The sequence below is a fragment of the Danio rerio genome, chromosome 4, assembly GCF_049306965.1.
Source record: "Danio rerio strain Tuebingen ecotype United States chromosome 4, GRCz12tu, whole genome shotgun sequence".
NCBI classification, from domain to species: domain Eukaryota; kingdom Metazoa; phylum Chordata; class Actinopteri; order Cypriniformes; family Danionidae; genus Danio; species Danio rerio.
In genome coordinates this window covers 16901466-16922770 of record NC_133179.1, presented here as the reverse complement: position 1 = coordinate 16922770, position 21305 = coordinate 16901466, and the positions used below count along the sequence as shown (strand labels likewise).

Sequence of the window (21305 nt, the reverse complement as noted above, 5' to 3'; positions counted from 1 at the left end):
GAACAGCCACAAGAAGAAGAGCAGAATCTACTGTCGTTGTTTACATGGCCGTCTAAAGCGTGAGAGGTTTCACTTTCTCGAGAGAGTTCACGTCTGTGTTTATATTTGAAATAACAAACCTCTAAACTGATAATAAAAAGTGCGCGTGATTATTGAAGTGCTTCTGACATTTGATCCTTTCAGAAATGGACAAACGCAAAAGTGAAGTGCGTAAAAACAAAGGAGAAGCCGGAAAAAACGGGAGCAAATGATTGTTTCAGCAACCTAAAACATAAACAAACTGCCTTTTTTAATTATGATCACCTTTTGGACTATTATGAACTCGGAATTACAGAATTACTTTCTAACAAGGGGTTACATGTGCTGGTAAAGATTCAAGATGCAGATGAGAGGTTTGCACTGACTGTGGGCTATATGTTGCATGTTGTTTTTGAACCCAAATAAGGACTAAATGTATGTTGTGTGTAGTTTTTACTATAACTTTAAAGGTCTATATGTGTTCATATATGTTGCATTTATTTATTTTATATAATGGCAGACACAATGTAGGCTATTTCGCATGATTGGTCTGCAGTTATAATCAAATCATGTTTATAGAAAGGTTAGTAATGAACATTTATACACAAGTATTTATGTGTATAAAGCATCTGTTTTGTGAGAAGTGCTACTCATACTTTGACATTTCCTCGAGCGAGAATGACGTTGAATGAAACGTTCTGTCATACACCACGCCAATGGTACCCTTTTGGCAGTGGAAAGGCAAGCCTGATAAAGATGACCCATACCGACCCATATAGCACCGTACTGTACCACTCGGTGGAAATGGGTCACTCCTCAAACTGCAGAAGAGCATGTATGAACACTCAACACAATAAACTTAGATGCAAATTAGGTACAGCAACAAAAGACCCTTGCTCTTACTAACTAAAAACAATAGGACAATTTAAACAAGTTGTCTAGTCTAATGAGTCTTGATTTCTGCTGCCACATTCAGATTCAGTTCACCTTGCTGAATCTATTAGGGAAGTTCTGAAGGGAATGAGGATCCAACATGGCGCCTAGCAAGATGTAGGCTACCTGATATGTTTCATTCGCAAGGTAATTAAAGATGGCAGAATAAGCAAATAAATCCCATGTTTGCTAACCTATAAATGCCACACATAATCAAACTTAATAAGACTTAAACATAACGCAACATGTGCTATATTTGAATTACCTGACAGTCCTAGTTCTAAACAGAGCAATGCTGGATTCTTTTTTCATGGGACTCAGCAGAAATATGACTACTGGGTCATAGAGGAAGGGAATTAGTGTAAAAAAGAGATTCGAAGCTTGTAAAAACATCCCATCTGAAGTTGAAACAGGTACTTGTTTGGGTTAGCAGGTTTTTGCAGCATCTGTTCAGAGCAGAGTTTTAAAATCGAGTCCTGGTGCAGAACAGAATGGGGCCCTTTTTCACTTTCTCTATGTTGTACCAATACAGGAGCCTCACAGAGGGCCCATTGTGCACCGAGGCCCTGCAGATGCCTACATGAAAGCAGAGCATGCCTCATGCTCACCTCAGGAAAAGGAAGACAAATATCTCCTACTTAGAACTGAATAACTTATGTGTCTCTTCAGGAAACAAAAAGGAGCGATGGTTGTAAGGGATTAAAGGATTTTCGCAGCTGGGGGTCTGTCAGCATGCAAATTGTGTGTCTGTTCAGTGTGTGTGTGTGTGATGCAGTGTGGTATGGGGTGGGCGCTGCTGTAGATGTGACCAAAACTCAATTTCTCCCTTTTCTCGGTCTCACTTCTTACCTTCACATTCACGGGCAGGTAGGGTTGCACGGGTCTGGGAGTGTGTGCACACATACACGTCACACACTCATAAGCATCCACACACAGATACACACTCACCGTGAGTGACCCATTGCCATTGGCCAGGCCCACCAGCCCTCTGCCTGTCCGATCTGAAGAACAGGACCATTTGGGAAAGGAGGAGAAAGAGGTAAGGGTTCTACTGTATGTTCTTCTAAATGCTAGTGCTGTGCTTAGGAACAGAGACCGGACCCAAGGGCTTCCCCTTCTTGGCTTCAGTGGTACTGGACACTGAAGCTAAGCTAAAATGATTCTCACTTACTGTACTCAGGCTTTTGATTGATGATAATTTTTGCCTTCTACATGACTGCATTTATGATATAATATAGATATGCACTGCCTGATCATGATGAATCTCCTTGTAATTGTAAAAATAATGCACGTTTAATAAGGTAAAGTCATTCACCTGATTGATTCTACTGAGGGCAATGGATTTTCCATTTTGTCATGTGGATTTCTGGCTTTAATTATATACAATGCTTCTATTCTCCATAATCTTCATGACTATATTTCTGCTTATAATGTTGGAACTGAAGTGATTTACAACAGTTTTAAGTGGGATAACATGTGACCTGTGCTGTAATGATGCCAATTTAAGTATTCTCATTATACCGGTCACTTGCCATTTGATGTTTTAATGGGGAGATGGTTCTGCTTCTGCTAGTTGATTCTGTAATGGCTTACTGTTTACAATTCAAAAGTATATATTGAGAAAATGTGATAGAAGAGCTGTAAATTGCTACTGAATACTGTGTTCAGTGAAAGTCAGTGTTTTCAGAGTTAAATGATTCCTTCAGTTTTTAAGCTAAAATAAAAATCCCCAGTGGGTTGCCAAATGGATAATATGTCTCTAGAACACTTGTGTATTTTTGTATTTTGACATATTGGAAGCAAATAAGCCATGAAGGCAATATTGGCAGCATCCCTAGAGTAGAAGAAATTTTAAAATCAATGAGCATGTGGAATGCTGTTGGGTAGAGCCAAAAACAACATTGGTATAGTCAGTTCTCACATACACATACACACACAGGGTCTACACACTGCAAACAGTGTGTAAAAGCAGAGCTCTGTGTGCAGCATAGTCCCTCTTTCAGTATTTCCCTGCTCGAGCTGTCAGACACTGGTACACTGAAGTTTCACTGGGACTCCTATACGTGATTGCAAATCTATATCATTACTATATAATCTCAATTCATGATGTGTTGATTGGCTGTCAGAAGTCCATAGGGGGTTGAAATATGTCTAAAAACAAAGTGTTTTCTAGAGTGCAGCTTTGCCCCAAAAATAGCCTTTCGCCGAAAGTGGATGTGTGTGTGTTGGTGTATGAAAGAGAGATAGAGAGAGATCGTAACTCACTGCCATGTTGTCCACAAACCTCGGTGGAATTTCGAACTTGAGTGTGGAGACAGACACTCATAAAGGGGCTCTGTCAGAGTCCTCCCTCTCTCAGCTAGTTCTCTCCGTCTCACCCTGAGGACCAGAACTTGGTTTGTCCATCAAGCGCACCCTTCACTTCCTCCACTCCAGCTGGTCATTGCTGTCCTCTCAGCCTCTTATCATTCCTTACCATGAGAAATGATACTAAGCAATTCGGGTTAGAATAAGATCAAATAGATTTACGATATTAACATGGATTTGTAATAGATAAAATTGTAATTTACCCAGCAATGGCCCTAATTAGGTAGAAGAACCGTCTTGGATCTCCAAAATACCTTTCAGTGAATGGTTCCATTTTTAATGTTTAATAAGCTGAAGCCTTAAGACTTGAAAGATTTCATAAATGTTACAGGTTCTTCTTGGAACCATTATAAAATAATGTGAAAAATTAGAACTTTTTTATTTACAGTGTCTGCTACAACATCCCTGCTGGCACACGACGTCATCATGACGTCATATTGATGTTGTACCTCAGCGTACCCCAACATTGTGGGGACATTGGATTTTGTTTGGAAATGAAAATCAGGTTGACCTCAGAACCCAACGTCCAACCTACATCTTGACGTTGTGTGCATGTCACCACTATGACATCTATCAGATGTTCGATTTTGGTCACTTTCCAACCCAACCTAAAATCAACTGAATATCAACACAATATGATTTCGTTATTGGACGTCAAAATAACGTTGTCCTTAGATGCTGGCTAGACATTGAATTTTGGTCACCTGGACCTCAATCTAACCCAATATTACCGTCTTATGATGTTGTGTAGCTGCTGGGACGCTATATATGTAATTATTATGTTTTTTATGACTACCAGTTTTAGTTTTTATGCTGGTAACTAAACCACACATCATGTATATATATCTATACTTAATATATATATATATATATATATATATATATATATATATATATATATATATATATATATATATATATATATATATATATATAACTTAATATATTAAGTTTAAATATATATATATATATATATATATATATATATATATATATATATATATATATATATATATATATATATATATATATATATATATATATACTTACATATAACTTATAACTTACATTTAAATTTTTTGGGGTAAAAATTTTTTTTGCTGCAATTTTTGCTGAAGCAAAAAAGCAGCCAAGCAACATCGTTCTACAATATTGTCCAACAAAAAGTTGCCCTGTGTATCATCCACAATGACAAAAAATAGATTGATTGTATCAAAAAGGCATTTAGATCAAGCAATGACAAGAAATATTATAGGTCGCTCCACACAACATAATAACACTAAAATAAAACAAAAGTTATGAGCCCAATTTAAAAATGTAAGGAGTAAAAGTAAAAATTTGTCAGAAAAAAATGTGCAGTAAAGAAAAATCTAATAAAAAACATTAAAGAAGTATTTGTTATATGCCATTTTTGGTTTTATTGTGGAGGTTGAAACTTTTACAATAAAAATAACTGACATCTGACATATTCAAGAATCTTGACGTGCGAACTAAATCAGTGGTGTAAAGTTTCCATTAAATAATGACGCCTTGAAGTGATGCTAAAGGAAGCGAGGATACATCATTTCACTTCATTCAAATACTCTGTCCTCGCTCCTTTTCCTTGCATCCTTCCCTCGAATCCTGTAGAGGTGGAGCTTAAACAAGAGGAAAGGAAGTGAGGATGCAGAAATCAGAATTGAGAAGCACCCACTGAGTGGATTCAAGATGGCCGATGGATTAGGTAGGGGGTTCTTGGATCTTGCGATTGAGTTTAAGACTTTACAGGGTTTTATTTCACTATTACAACCAGTATCCATCCTGTTAATGATTACAGAGTTTATCAATATTAAAAAATTTTTTTTCTCTAAAAAAACAAAACAAAATGTCTTTGTCCATTTAGGCTACAAGACCACTGAGAAGTTAAATGTAAAGAAGATAATACAAAACTGTCTTGATTATGAAGAAGCGTAGCAAGTGCATGTACAACCTATAAGGTTGTAAAACCATGTGATTAGATTTAATGTGGACTGTCCAGCCAGCTGCTCGCCGAAAATCATTCCTTTCAAAACACTTAGTATAATAATGGTTCATCACTGGCAACATGGTTTCCATAAAGAACAATTATCATCTATCATTTAGATTTCACAAAATGGTAATTCTTCTGATTCTGTGTCTAGCAGGAAGATGGTATCGCTGAGGTTGATGTGGGTACTCCTGGTCCTGTGTGTGGCAGCAGCCTCTCCCCCGAGATACGTCCGACAAACAGAACTACACAATTACGATGACAACAACGATGTGGATTTAGACCAAAATGTTGATGGCGACAATGCCTACGAGGACTATTATGATGGAAATGAATCAGAGGTGAGAGATTTTTTATTCTGATTCATAATTCGGAAAGTTTGAATAAAATGTATTGATTTATTAGTATGGATAGTCATATGTCAAACATAAATTTGGAGGTAATACTTTTTTTGCAGCTTGGGCGGCATTTACTCATCATTGTTTTCAACAAAAATGTTTCATGCATTCATTTACATGACAATTCATTTCTGTCTGACAAAAGTCTTTCCAAGTCCTATCCAAGTTTTAGGGGCAACGAATAATAACTTGACTTCTGGTTGATCATTTGGTATCAGAAGTGGCTAATATAAAAGGCAAAGGCCTCTAGATTGCGCTTAATTTACCCAAATAAAATGTCTTGATGCCTCAGGCTATTGATGTTGCCATTCGCTCTGCAGATCTCTTTAATGCCTCGAACTTAATGTAACCCCAAATTCATGATTTTTCCTTCAACAAACTGGACTGATATCTGTAAGAAGCTTGGGTCCATGTGGATTCCAATAGGTCTTCTGCAGTTATTGTGATGATTGGGATGCAGTTGAACAAATGATTCATCTGAAAAATCTACCGTCTGCCATTTTTCCAAATGATTTAGAAGTCAAGTTGTTATTTGTTGCTCTTACAACTGGGATCGGAGACGAGGCTTTTGTCAGGTTGTGTATATAAAATAATCATCGATACATCTGTTGCATGCATAATACATTGTTTTTAGCAATTCTCGCAGATATCTGTGAACAGATATCATTTTGTATATATAATATCATGGGATTTGCATTACATAAGCTGCCTCATTTTAAACTAGCAAATTTCCATTACAAACTATGTCCCATTTTAAGTGATTGAATTAGGTCTTATTTATTTCTGGGCCCTGGTTACTGCACCCTCTCTTTGCATATTCATTAGTTTCCTCCAGCCGGTTGAGATGGCTAATGCTCAAGCATTGGACTGAGTTCTAATTGTAATGCAGGAATGTATTGCAGCAGTTTTGCTTTAGGGTGTTTGACAACTTTTCATTTGCTCCGCTGATCCAAATGTTCCTGGGGATAATCATATTCAGCCATGTCAGCCTTTGGTTTATGATTTTCATTAGAAACTGGTTTTAACCCAGCTGCTGTGCTTCAGGGTCGGTCACTGAGGGCATGCGAGCCTGTATTTACTCATCCTCCCATTTGAGACCAGTTATCGGCTCTGCATACTAATGTTAGTACCTTTTCAGTCAAGTGTACCTTCATGAAAAACAATCTATTTAGTTTATAGTCTTATTTACGATAGCACATGAGTACCAATAATCAAAGTTAAACGACATTGTTTAATTTACATTTTGCACGAAGCTTGTACATGAAGAAGAATGTCATAGAGAATCTAAAATGAAATACAGAAATGCAGTGATGTTTACATATGAGTACCAATAATCATGTTGAAATGTAATCAGCAATACATTTCTGTATTTCAATTTCCATTCTCCATGACATTCTTCTCCATGTGCAAACGTTAGAGCAAAATAAATTTACTGTACAGTTTTAAAATGTAAATTACATATACTAGTTTTAAGCCTTTATGAGTTGCAAAATTGTATTGGAAATGGAACATAAGTTGAAATTATAACAAAATGATCATACAAATGTTACATTTCCTAATGGCATTTAGACTCCTGCTTAGGAAAGGTGGCATTGCATTTCCATCATTACACCATTTGCTGTTTGTAGCAAAAGGTCATGTGCATATAGCCAAAGGTTTAGCAAAATGGCATGTTAAATGTAATTGCATTGACACTCACATTTAAGATCTTTTAGAAATCCATTTGAAAATGCATTCGCATGATGACCATGATGATTTTGTAAATGCCTGGTATTAAAATACAACTTTTGCCTATCTTTGCATGCTTTATTAAATTAAATATTGTACATTTCTGCCCAGAAAATACACTGCCCAGCACTTTAAGGTTACCTAGACCAATGTTAAGCTACAGGTGTAAACAACTTTATTCAGTAACATCCCTGCAAAACAGTTAGACAGTAACCAGTTCATCATCTTCAGAATGGCAAAAAAAAGGACAAGAACTATGTTTGACTGGCACAATCCAAGATGGATTTTTCAAAGATTCAAACTAAAGCCAAGAAACTTAACTTGATCCTGATGTGACTGTTATGTAGTTAAACTCTCAACTGAAAACAGATTTTTGAGTTACAACACATTTTCCTTGTGTAAAAGGCTTCATTTTCATCTCTTCAGGATATTGTTGATGCTACATAAATTGTGGGAATGTTTGTGGATCCTTGCCTTTTGGAGTGACTTATTATGATTCCGAAATGTAGTATTGTATTTTATTTGCTGCTACAACTTTTTTATGTCAATTAGCTGGTGAAAGTTAGCATGCATAAACGAGCACATCTTAATACTTTGTTTAGATCTAGGAGTAAGTTTGGAGTAACTTTTTGTGCAATTAGTTGTGAATATCCAACGCAATCTTATGGCAATTCGTGACTTTTTGATTTAGTGGCTAATTCGTATGAAATCATACAATCTAATTCGAACAATTTAGTACGATTTGCTCATCCCCCAATGACGGTTGGGGTTAGGGGTGGGGTTAGTTGCCACGTCTACTTTTTAAAAACGTACATTTTCATATGACTGAACTTGTATGAATTCGTAGGTATTAGCCAATAAACTGACAAAACGTAAAATACTTACGTTTCCTTGTGAGATCGGACTGGAATATCTGATGCTAGCCTTTCTTTTTTTCCACATATAATGTATGTAAAGTGGTATTTTATTAGTATACAGTAGATGCTGTGTGAATCTTGTTTTCTAAAGGTCAAGTGAACACATCTAAATGTTCCAGAGGATTGTGAAAAAGCATAAAGCTGTACAATGTATAGTCATTACTATTTAGAACTATGCCATATAGAGGTTTACGCTTCCCTTTCTCTCTGTTGAACCATCTATTTCATTCTCAGATTTAGAAAAAAAATCTAATTTTCTTTGTAGGCTTCTTCATTTTGAACCTAATGACCCCTTAGTGAGTTTTGAGTAACAGAACAAACAAACTGCTGGATTGCTAAAATGTATTCAGTGGAATGAGAAGAAATACTTTTAAAAATGACACAACATACAATATTTCTTCATAAAATTATATTTTATGTACTCTTATTCTGACTTTGTGACTAAAACACAAATGCTTAGAGGCATGTGAGTCAAAAGCTGTTGTTAAAAATAGGTTTTTACGCATCGCAGTATCTTTATTGACGCTCTAGCTCTGTTGATTGATGCACACCTTGTTAATATCTTTTATTCATCTTTTTAGAGTTTAGCATGTTTAGAACTGTTACTGTATTAAAAGTGGGGGTATTCTAAGTAAGCCCTATCAAAGTCTCCCTCTTTTTCAGACTCTAACCATGAGTAGCTTTTGGCTGTTGAGAGAATTATTAATGCAATGCATTTTAACAGTTACAGATTTAAAGCTACTTTACAGTTAGTTTTGGTTCAAGTTGACCACACTTTACACAAATGAGACCTCTCATTTGAAAGATTATGTGCAGAAATATGGATTTTACCTGCTACCATGAATGTCTTTGTTCCACAAGGACCATTTCAAGAGTATAGCTGCTGCTTGCAGATGAAACTGTGAATGGTTTTACAGCTCCCCACTCTGGACTGTTGGGGAATCGAATACTAAAGAAAGCTGTCAACATTGATCAACATCACAACATATTGAGAGTACTTTTAAATGAATTAGATTTTTCTTCAAATCAGCACATCAATATGGTCTGAATTTGTCTCGCCTTTTAAGAATTAGCAATTGTAAGAAAGCAGGCTGCTTTGGAAGATTGGATTGAATAGGCCTGAAACCCTGTGAACAGCTTATTATCCTTTCAAAAGAACATCCTAAGTCACACTCTTACTAAACATCCAAATGTGTTAATGTTTCCACAAGACCCTTATACTTTCGTAAGGTAGAAATGTATGGATAATTTATACTTAAGGTGTAAATAAACTGGTGATAAAAACCTGAGGTGTGAATCAGTTCAGGGTAGCTAAAGAGTGTTACTCAAGTTTCCTTTAAAAAAAACAAACAAACAAAAAAATCCCCAAGATCTTGTTTTGCTGGTCTAGTTTGTTTTTAATGAAGAGTAAAGCTCCACAAGGATGTGATCCTTCAAGAGTATAACTTGAGATGTTGTCTAAAATCAACACTGTCAGCAATGTATTTTAATGATGGGTAGGCTGAGAAAGTCTTGCTGTCATTTGTAAAGTCTGAAAATATAAGCATGGTGTATTGACCTAAATTCATCTTGCAGATAGAGATTACCCGCGTTGATCCATTTGAGGGCATTGAGTCATCACATAGTGCCTCATTGGAAGAGAAAGAAGAGGAGGAATTACCTATAAAGCCTCAGCTTATTCCACCAAGCTCTGGGGCATCAGGGACTCTGATGGGCCCTAGTGCTCAGGGAGGTCTGTACCATGCATGGACAAACACACACACTGCTATTTGTCATTACTTGCCTGCCAACCATTTCATCGTGCTGTTGTTCCATTTAACTGGCAATTTGATTGGTTAAATGAGTTTAATAATCTTTTAACTTTTGCTTTTTATGTGCATCAAATCCAGTTCATCACCCAGTGTTTGCTGAACCAGTCCATGTGGTTCTAAGTGTAATTCTAATTCTGATAACTGTTCTAACACCTAACCTTGTCTTGAACAAGAGGAGGAGCTTCGTCTGATACCCACTGACATCCTTCAGATATCTGGTGACTTGAGCTCTGGAGACGCTGTGCCCTCTGGAGACTTACAAGATGAGAAAGCCTCCAGTTCTGGAGAGCCTTTGGGCTTGGGATATTCTGGGGCCTCTGGTGGCATATCGGGTTCTGTGGACTCAGAGGATCTTAGTTCTGGAGTCTCTGGTCTTTCTGGTTCAGGCATAATACTTATCTCAGGTGAAGGTCAGTACTCAGGAATTTGGTTTGCCTGACCAACTTAATATCAGACGAAATGTAAAAAATTTGTACTTTAAGGGGTACAACAACTTGATCTTAAGGTGTCTACCTCTAACATTTTTGAGCACATTTGAGGTATTGCCTTGCTGATATGATGCTTTACCCCTATAGGTACAATTTTGTTAATTTTATTTTTCTGAAAGTGTAGATTAATTGGAGTCTTGATTACTTCAGCGTATTTCTTTTTTTCTGTGGATGAAGCTGTGCCAAGTATGTGTAACATGTTAGACGTTAGTGAGAAGAGATTTCCTGGAGATTTTTAGGCAACTAGGGTTGATCTGTTATTCTCAATCATTTGCTTGTATTGGTTTAATATCTTGATTAAAAAATGGTTAACGAGTCATCATTTTCGGCATTGCTGATTATAAGCATTACTGAGCATTAATTTAATAGCATTACTGATGTTGATTAGACTAATTTCTTTCTTGCTACACTACCTTGTCTCTCACAAGAGGAGGAGCTCCATCCGATACCTGAATTTGGTCCACATGAGGCCTCTGGGGATTCTGGGGAGTCTGGAATCTTTGGGATATCTGGAGCATCTGGGTTACCTGAGGGGTCAGGAGAGCCTGAAGTCTCAGGGGCATCTGGAGAGCCTGTGAGCTCTGGGGTACCTGAGGTATCAGGAGTGTCTGAGGCATCAGGAATACCTGATGAGTCAGGAGAGTCTGGAGCCTCTGGGGTGCCTGAGGGGTCAGCAGAACCTGGGATCTCTGGGGTACCTGAGGTGTCAGGAGAGTCTGGGGTACCAGAAGTTTCAGGAGAGACCTCTGGGGTACCTGAGATGCCAGCAGAATCTGGGTCCTCTGAGGAGCCTGAGGTATCTGGAGAATCAGGGACCTCTGGGGTACCTGAGGTATCCGGAGAATCTGGGACCTCTGGGGTACCTGAGGAATCTGGGATCTCTGGGGTACCTGAGGTATCTGGAGAATCTGGAACCTCTGCGGTACCTGAGGTATATGGAGAATCTGGAACCTCTGGGGTACCTGAAGTATCTGGAGAATCTGAGACCACTGGGGTACCTGAGATATCTGGGGAATCTGGGATTTCAGAGGTGCCTGATGTGTCTGGACAGCCAGAGACCTCAGAGGCACATGAAATGACTGTAAAGCCTGAGATCTTTGAGGTGCCTGAGGAATCTAGAAAGCCTGGACCCTTTGACATATTTGAAGAGTCTGGGGTACATGAGGAGTCAGGAGAGTCTGGGAGCCCAGAAGAGACTGAGGTGACTGAGGCCCCAGATTTCACCACTACAGTGTTAATTCCTGACTTAGATGAAGGTTAGTATCATGATTTCAATACATCACTTTACAGCTTCTAGGTCTAGGTATGTTAAGGGGTGATTTCTATAGATCAGGAATGGATTTGGAGACCAGATTAAAATACGATTACATTCACTATTGAAGCTATTGTTGCACCAGTCAGCTCAAATAATCTGATATTATTGTTCTTAGAAACCTATATACTTCATTTAATGGGCCGATTTTAGATAAATGTGTTCACTTGCTTTATAACAACAATAATGCATTATAACATACCATTATCAAAATTAACCACTGTCTGTCGTGTTCCATTGTTAATATGTCCATGTGCTAACCTGTCTCCTAACACCTTAATATTGTTGTGTTTAACAAGAGGAGGAGATACTCCTAACCACCCCAACCACTCCCCTGGAGGGGACTGGGGGTGATATAGGGTCAGGCATACCTGATATTGACACAGATATTTACCCAGATATAACAGGTCAGTATTTTGCTTGTATTTAATCATTATTAGCGTAACTGAAATTGATTGTTTTCATAACTGCATAATGTATGTATTTTTTTTTAGCTTTCCCATACTGATATATTCAGTGTGTTACCTGATAGAAAATATGTTGTTTAAAAGTTATACTTAATGTAATACGTAAAATTTCTGGGGTTTCAGTCCTGCTAGTGGAAGGCCACCAACCTAGAGTTTAGCTTTAACACATTTGTCTGGAAGTTTCTGACCATGAGGATCTTGATTGGTTCATGTGTTTAGTTAGATATAGAACTAAAGGTGGCCTATCAGGAGCTGGACATACTTTAAGAAGCACATGTTCATGTGCTCCAAAAGTGCAAAAAATGTTTGCTTTGTATATCCTAATAGGCAACGTCTGCATATGCATAAGTCCAGTTTTGGTGTTTTAATATGTATTTTTGTTTGTTTTCTTAATGCCACTGGCTGGTTTGGTGGTAAGGTATGTCTGTCTGTGTGCTGTGTACCTGTCTGGTTGGATCTGTGTACTGTGATGACCTCAAGTTGGACCGTGTTCCTCCCCTCTCCAAAGATACCACTCACTTTTATTCCCGCTACAATAAAATTTCCAGAATCAGCAAGTCTGACTTCGCCAACCTGAGTATGTGTATTAAAGGGGAAACCAAAAAGCACTTTCTTATCACATTTCAGTCTAAGTCAATCATCACTAACAAAACACAAACAAACACACATACAATACATCAGATTTTCAAGTAAGATTGCATGTCATGTTGATTGAACGCATACAGTTCATTTAGATTGCAGTCCTTAGAAAAAACAGCCTGATCTGATATATAGCAAAGGGGGGACCAAGTTCATTCATGGAGAGCCACTGTCCTGCAAAGTTTCGACCTCACCTGTCAGCCGCTTTCTAGTAGCCATAAGACCTTGACAGGCTTGTTCAGGTTTGTACGATTATTGCTGGAATGCAGGACTTTGGCTCCACAGAGCTGAAACTGGCCACCCCTGCTTTAGTAACATGTGATGCTATCATCTTTATGTGTTTGTTTTCTGAATGGTCTTTTTGTCCTTTGTTATCACAAAGATAAATTAAAAAAGATCGACCTGACTAGCAACGGGATTTCCAGGATTGATGATGATGCTTTCTTTGGCCTTCCTTCCCTGGAGGAGTTGATATTACGAGAGAACAATATTAGACAGCTTCCAGCTTTGCCACCATCCATGACCCTTATTGACGTCTGTCACAACCATCTGGGCAGCACTGGCATCCAGAGAGAAGCTTTCAAGGTGAGAGGCCTGATAGAAAAAAATTGCATTAGGGACATTTGCTGCTCAGTTTTACTTGTAAACAATGTCCTTTTATCCTGTCATAACCCACTGTTGGTCAAGTAGACATGAAGGAACAACTTATGATCGTAGTTCACCCTAAAATTTAATCACTTTATTTACTCACTTTCAAGTGGTTTCAAACCTTGAGAGATTGTTTGAAACCTTGTGAGATTATTTATTCTGTTGAACATAAGATATTTAGAAGATAGCTGAATATCTTGAAGGTTTGGAACAAGTGAACTATCCTTTTAAAATAGACAAAAAACACCCACATAGCAAATTTCTCTGGCCCACAAAATCAGCTTTTGCTTGGCCCACATACCACAGTGAATTACGGTACATGACTGGACCAGATCTGGCTTACAGACAAGGGCCAAAAATGGACCATATCTGGGCCATGTCCTGGACCAGATATGTTGGTGTGTTGCGACTGCAATGAAATTGATAACCCCATGAAGCAATGCCCTTTAGGTGAGCTATGGGCATGCTTTTTCTCGAAGTGACCTGATTGATAAAAATTTTTTTTTATTTGAAAATAATGATTTTTTTATTAAATGTGGGTCAAGATAGGCCAAACTTCATGGCTCACCTATCAACTATTAACATCTGGCCCAAGTATTGTGTGCCACCTTAAGATGGTGCCACCTCTACTAAACCAGGGCAATGTTTGGCCCACATGCTGTATGTCAGTGCCAGACGAATGCCTGCTGTGCCAGATTTATGTCAAATCTGGGCCGGAATTCTTTGCTACCTGGACGGACAGCAGGAAAAGCATGAATCCTTATGTAACTGATGCTATTAATTCAACCTAGATGTTGAACTTACCAAATGTTGCTTATCTACTTACTTTTACTGTTTTCAGGACATGCCAGGGCTACTTTACCTTTACTTGACGGACAACAACATAGACCACATCCCAGTTCCTCTGCCTGAGAGTCTGCGCTCACTTCACCTACAGGTACCTGTACTCCCACCTCAAGGGCGCCACCTTGTGGACATCTAAAGCACTCGTCACCTAACAGAAACGTCATTCATGCAAAGATTTAATTCAAAAATATATTAATAGATAGTAATTTTCTAGCAAATAGTGATGCCATGACATTCATGCCACATCTTAAACTTTGTTTTATCTTTTAGAATAATAACATCCAGATGATACACGAAGACACCTTCTGCAACCCACACGACTTAAATTACATCCGAAATGCACTTGAGGATGTTCGCCTGGACGGTAATCCCATCAATCTCAGCAGAACCCCACAGGCCTACATATGTTTGCCACGTATCCCCATTGGTAACCTTTTTTAAATCGTAAAAAAAAATTAAATATGCACACTTGAATACACACATAAAAAACTCACACGTATGCATATGCATCAAAACTCCTCTGTGCGTACCTCTCTCTTAAAAAAAAAAAAAAAACCTTGGGCTCAAGCAAACACATGGATATGAATGGCTGTCTTTAAAGGAGGTTGGCAAAAATACATAAACTCACTCTCGAAGGAGTTCTGGTGGACACTTCCAACTCTACGCTGCTTGTGTTCATGCTTTTTTTACACGGTGCACACTTTTCATAATGTAAGAGGCTTGTAATCGTATCCGGATTAATGATTTCTAGACTCATCAACAATCTCTTTCAGAGAAACCAAAAAACATGCAGAAGTCTGAAAGTTTTTATTTATCAAAGTCTAATGAACCTATCAGGAAAACAAGATGTCAGTTATTTACAACTGCAAATCTGAACAAGGCAACAACCCTCTTTTTGTGTGTGCTGTACTGGTTGTGGGATAAGGGCTAGGTGCAATAGCCAGCCCAAACTGTTTAAAAATATGTTTGAATTGTAAATGAAATACTGTTAATATTCATATAGAATTTAACAAATGTTTATCGTAATTAGCCTAAACCAATTGAAGCTGGCTCACGATTAACTTCTTGAAAGGTTAATTTGACTATAATGCAATAAAAGAAGCATTCTAACAATGAATTTGTTGTATAGTCTGTACTGTAATATAAATATATAAGCGTTTTTTTTTACATTTTACAATAACTGCAATATTTTGGTATCACATTTTAAGCTGTTGTAATGATCAATGGCTTCAAAGATGATCTTTTCACAACTGTTGTATTCTGGCCAAAGGGTTTGACAATGATTTGCGGGGGGATTGGGGGTAAATATTAGTTAAGCATTATGTGTTTTGTATGGAAATAATCACACCTGAATAAAGATTTCTGATGACCTCTCCAAAACAGAGGTGGCTTAACGTTTTCATTGTTACCTTCTCAAGTTGTCAAAGGCATTTAGCACTTCAAAGATGCTCTTTTAAACAAGCACAGCAACTAACATGACACAAATCAATCACTGTAACACAGCACAATCCACTTCTGGAACAGAAAACGGTTTTACTTCAAACTGAAGGTGTACAAAAATAATGAAATATACATAATGGGTCCCACTCAGAACGTTTAGCTCTGATTTAGAAGTTCTCAATGAGCTTTTCAAACAGGTTGAGGAATTTCTGCCTCCTTTCTAATGAAGCCGGCTCCATCACTAAGGGAATCGAGGTGTCAGTTCCTTCTGAATTGTCGTTTAAATTAACCGTCTGCTCGCTTTTTTCAATCCCACGCTGTTGATCCAGGATGGCCCGTTCTCTTTCAAGCTTAGCCCTTTCTCTGTCAAGAATCGCTCTGTCTTTTTCCAACTGAGCTCGGATATACTCCACAGAGGCCCTGTCTCTTTCCACAGCGGCTTTTTCCCTCTCCAAAGAGGCTCTGTCTCGATCCAGTGCTGCCAGTTCTCTTTCCACTCCCGCTCGTTCTCTGTCTAGCACCATCTTCTCTCGCTCTAGCACCATCCTTTCATATTCAATAGCTGCTTTATCGCTTTCTAGGATGGCCCTTTCGTGCTCCATCTCATCTCTGTCTCTGTCTAGATCCCCTCTGTCTCGCCCCATTTCCTCAGACATGATGTCATCCTCTTCAACGAACAGCTCGATCTCGCTTCTGTCTGGCTCGCGGGCCCTTTTGCTCCTCCTGCGCGTGGAGTTGTTTGGTCGATACTCGCTGTCGTCGCCCACCGAAGAAGTGTCTAGCGTGACATCGCTCCCCACAAGTCTTCCTTCCATGGCGTCGTCCATGAGGGAGAACCATGGCCAGTTAGTGGGGTTCACCGAGACACCAGGCGGAGGATTCTTCATTTCCTGAAACACACAAGACACAAACATTTTATGAGCTTGCAGAAGTAGAGTGTGATGACAGTGTGTGGGGTTTATAGTTATGTGTACATAATTCTAAACATAATATCAATATATGCTGTAAATTTATTGATCAAGGTTTCAGCAAGTTAAATTTAAGACATTTTTAAGACCATTATGAATGCAATTCTAGACTCAGGGTGCTTTCACACCTGTGGATCGACTCTCTTGTTCCAAAACAGGGATTACAATTGTTACATTGTTGCACTTTGTTCTTGGTGTGGTTCGCTTTCACACGGCAAAGTTTCTAAACGGACCAAAAGAGCTAAAACAAGTAACAAGCGAGTAAACTCTCATCACATTGGTCAGATTTTCAGGGTTTATTTTGCAGAGTCCCACTGATCTGCCATGCGTCCTTATTTTAATTTTTGACAAAGAGCAATTAAACTATATAAACGAAAATCTGTGCTTAAATTTTGAATGGTGACACCTACAGACATCAACACCAAATATAAATCAGAGGTAAGACTTTCTCATACATAGCAGTTATGAATTATAGGCTTTACATTATAGAGAGAAATAACAGATAAACCAAGACAGATAAAAAGCTCTCGTTAATAGTTAACATGCTTTCACTTTCGTATCTGACATGAAACACATTTACTGGTAGAATAACATCCCACCCTACTCATAATTCTCTCTTCATATAGCCGTTTATGCCAATTACATATTCATAATACACTGTGATATGGCCTGGTTCGGATTGTATTGCTTTCTTACTACAATCGATCCGCTCCAGATTTTGTTTCAATTGAGCCGAGACCACCTTATTCAGGCCATCTCGGACCGATTTTTTGGCGCGGGCCTGAGCGCGATTGTTGGATTCACATATGCCAAACGAACCGTGCTAACTGGGGAAACGTGCCAAGTTCTGAAACAAAAGTCTAGGTGTGAAAGCACCTTCATACAGGGCTAAACGCTATTTTTATTTGCCCTATCAAACTTTTTATAATTTAATAAATTCAATAATACAATAATAATAATTTAATGATTTAAAAAAAATGTATTTTAACTAATTCAGAGCAAAATATTTTAAATATTGTTGCATACATACACTTTTTTCAACATAACCTTTTCTTAAAAATCAAAAAATATGTTAAAGGTTTTAAAAACCATATTAAACTAAATGTATGCACAACAGTCTGTTCAGGTGAGCTATCTCAGCAGTAAATACATGGAAACCTTTTAAACAAACGTTATTGTACATTGTGGTAAATAGAGTTAAAAAGTACATTTTCAAATAAAAAGTTAAAAGTTTCTTTATTCATTTATTGGATGAGTAGCTACACGTGAGCAAAGGAAAATTAAGACCTGCTTAAAAAGTTTTAAGACCTGCAACACAATATTTTAATAACTTTAGGACTTTTTAAGGCCTCAAATTTAGTTTTGAGATATAAGACTTTTTATTGATGATAAATCTCATTTAATTTTGTTTATTTTAATTATATGTAGAGTGTAGTAATATTAGTATTACTATGATTTTATGACATTTTAAAGTTTAGCAATTTAAAATATAATACAATTTAGTTCAGGTTTTGCATATTTTGTATTAATGTTATGATATTGTTATAACATTATTTAACATTTAGCTTTAAATATGTTTACCCATGAATTGTTTATTACTGCATAAAATATACTGCTAATTATAGATAGATATGTACTGTACATCTATTTAATATATTCTAATATATTCATCTTTAAATGTTTAGTAATTGCTATTGATGTTGTTTATTTATATAAATTCATGAAATTGTAAATGTAGTATTTAGCATTAATGTGCATTTAAATATTAATATATTTATAAACATTTCATCACATGTATATATATGATAAATTATATGTGATAAATGATTTAGAAATATATTAATATTTTTAATATAAATGTATTACTAGTAATAATTAAAATATGTGATGAATATTATATATATATATATATATATATGTATATATATATATATATATATATATATATATATATATATATATATATATATATATATAGAAATATTTACAATTTATTTTTATTAATAATAATTCATTTATGTCATTCTAGTAAATGTCATTTAGTTCATATTTTTGTATTGTTGTTTATATATTTATGTTAATTGTAAAATATCATATTTATGTAAACCATGTGTATTGTATTGATTTAATATTTTTCACATAGATATTTTGAAATTGACCTTTATTTACCATGATTCGTCATCATTTAGTTTAATGACAATGTTAATGTTAAAAATGTAATTTTAGTTAATTTTGTCTGTTATTTTCATTTGTGTATGAATATAATACATACTCTTCACACACATGTATCTGTAATTTACAATAGGATATATCATTATTTGAAGGAAACTGATTAAAAGATTCGTGGAGTCCTCAGCTGATGAGCTTGTGAGTTGATTCAGGTGTGTTAAATTTGGCCAATATCCAAGATGTGGATGTGCTTGGGGGGCCAGAATTGAAAACTGCACCCTCATAAAGTGGTATATCAGCATACCTTATACTTCATCTTAAGGTTTTCCCATTTTCTCCTGGCCTGGCTGGCAGAAATCTCCCTTTGCAGACCCAGCTCTTTCAGGATGGCCCTACAGCACACAAATGCAGAATTCACATCAAAATTCCTGCAGGCTGCTGGTACAAACATCTACAGCATAATTATTTTTTTCCTGCATGGACTTCTGCATGGGTGAGTATGCATGTGTGTAACTGAGGGTTGGTGATGCCCGGTTTACCTGTAAGCCAGAGTTGAAGAATTTCTCTTTCCAGTGAAAAGTGCATCGTTGGTCACTCGTAACTTCACGAATCTGACAAACTCTTCATTTGACACTTGAACCACACACACATAAACACACACGTGCAGATTTTAATAAAAGTAGAACACGTGATTTGTATAATGCATGCATCCAATTTACATGACCAGCCCAATGCTAAACTGCTAAAAAAATGGGAGAGATAATTGAATGCAATGACACTTTAGATGCACGAAATGATTGCTACTCACTCTTATAAATGAATTCTGAATGCTCTGGGCCATCCTTAATGTCATCGGAGGGACTCTGTACAGTGTAAAGTTCGTGGTCCATACTTGTGTCTGTTGTCTTTGAGTCATCAAGTGCGCTACTCATGGCGCTAGTGCACAAGCGAAGGGCACTAGAAGAGAAAATGGAGGGTTTCGTTCATTTCTTCTGCTGTTGGTTCACTGCGAACACAAACTATATACTGCCACCTAATGGAGTTGTGTGATATTATAATATAAATAATATGTTTCGCTGCAACATGTGGCTCGTGAATTATTTATTATTAAAGTATTTAGATTCTTACTTGTATGATGTGTCTTTACATACTATCATAGGCCTTTTAAATTAGTAAATATATTCATAGAACCATACGATTCTTAATAAATCGGCTGCACTGTAATTCATTGGGAATCTCGATTGTACAAAAATGATCATACAGTCGCTTAATAAATGTTTTATAGATTTAGAGTCAAAATAACTACTGTCGTGTTGATGAGAAAAGATTAGATGCAGTTTGTTTCACATATCTTTCGAATTAAGTTTGTTTCGTAAGACTCTCAAGTACAAAGAAGGCTGTAGAACGATTCAAGCACTTTTGTCAAGGGCGCCGACATTTTGGAGCGGTCAGTCACGCAAATTAAGCTAAAGTTCATTGTATATTTAAATGTTTTGGGGATGTTCTTCAACATGTTTTTCGCAACATATGTATTTTAAATATATATATATATATATATATATATATATATATATATATATATATATATATATATATATATATATATATATATATATAAATCAATTGTCTTAACGGGGAAGTTGAGCACAGGAAAGTGGAATGAGTAACAACTTTTTTAAAATTAATTAAGAACATACAGAATAAATAAATAAATAAATAAATAAATAAATAAAAACCAATCGTAAAAACATATTTATCAACTAAGTCCAAATAGCAACATCCACAAACAAAAGAAAAAAAAACATATATAAATAAAAATAAATAGCAAAATACAATGCAATATAGTACAAGGGGGTTCATCATCAAAAAATACCTTTACCAGACTACACAGTTTACAGGTTTTTTATGTCACAGAAGCTTTAAAGAATTGAAGAAGACAAATATCTTTCTGGAAAAGCAAAAAAAGTTTTTTTCTTTCTTTCTTTTTTTATTTGCAATTATGGATGAAATATTTTTTTCACAACATTGTTAACCAAAAAATTCCAGATCAGAATTCTGACAAAAATATTAATGTTTTACAGTTTTAAAATGGGGGTAAAAACATGTGCTGGTTAAGTTGGTGGTTCATTCCACTGTGGCGACCACGGATTA

At 36.6% G+C, this 21305-nt stretch overlaps 2 protein-coding genes across 6 annotated transcripts; one reads left to right on the top strand and one right to left on the bottom strand.

The window, feature by feature from the left end:
• The first annotated feature begins 1788 nt into the window (after positions 1 to 1788).
• Positions 1789 to 15957, top strand: epyc (epiphycan). 5 transcript variants are annotated; one of them, XM_009300279.5, is made up of 10 exons: positions 1789 to 1990; positions 5481 to 5664; positions 9942 to 10098; positions 10351 to 10587; positions 11094 to 11921; positions 12277 to 12384; positions 12863 to 13021; positions 13466 to 13668; positions 14573 to 14668; positions 14848 to 15957. In XM_009300279.5, the coding sequence occupies exons 2-10, from the start codon at positions 5485 to 5487 to the stop codon at positions 15016 to 15018; spliced, it is 2139 nt and encodes a 712-aa protein (XP_009298554.1). In that variant the 5' UTR covers positions 1789 to 1990; positions 5481 to 5484; the 3' UTR covers positions 15019 to 15957. The 5 variants fall into 5 exon arrangements, with proteins under 5 accessions (XP_009298554.1, XP_005164800.1, XP_021330689.1 ...); XM_005164743.6 differs by having other exon boundaries at positions 5478 to 5664; NM_001017903.4 differs by lacking the exon at positions 1789 to 1990 and having other exon boundaries at positions 14848 to 15690.
• A 133-nt stretch (positions 15958 to 16090) lies between these two features.
• Positions 16091 to 20159, bottom strand: si:dkeyp-38g8.5. Its single transcript, NM_001123290.1, has 4 exons — positions 19963 to 20159; positions 19694 to 19787; positions 19459 to 19546; positions 16091 to 16907 (listed from the first exon to the last, which is right to left on the bottom strand). The coding sequence occupies exons 1-4, from the start codon at positions 20084 to 20086 to the stop codon at positions 16185 to 16187; spliced, it is 1029 nt and encodes a 342-aa protein (NP_001116762.1). The 5' UTR covers positions 20087 to 20159; the 3' UTR covers positions 16091 to 16184.
• Positions 20160 to 21305: the final 1146 nt, after the last annotated feature.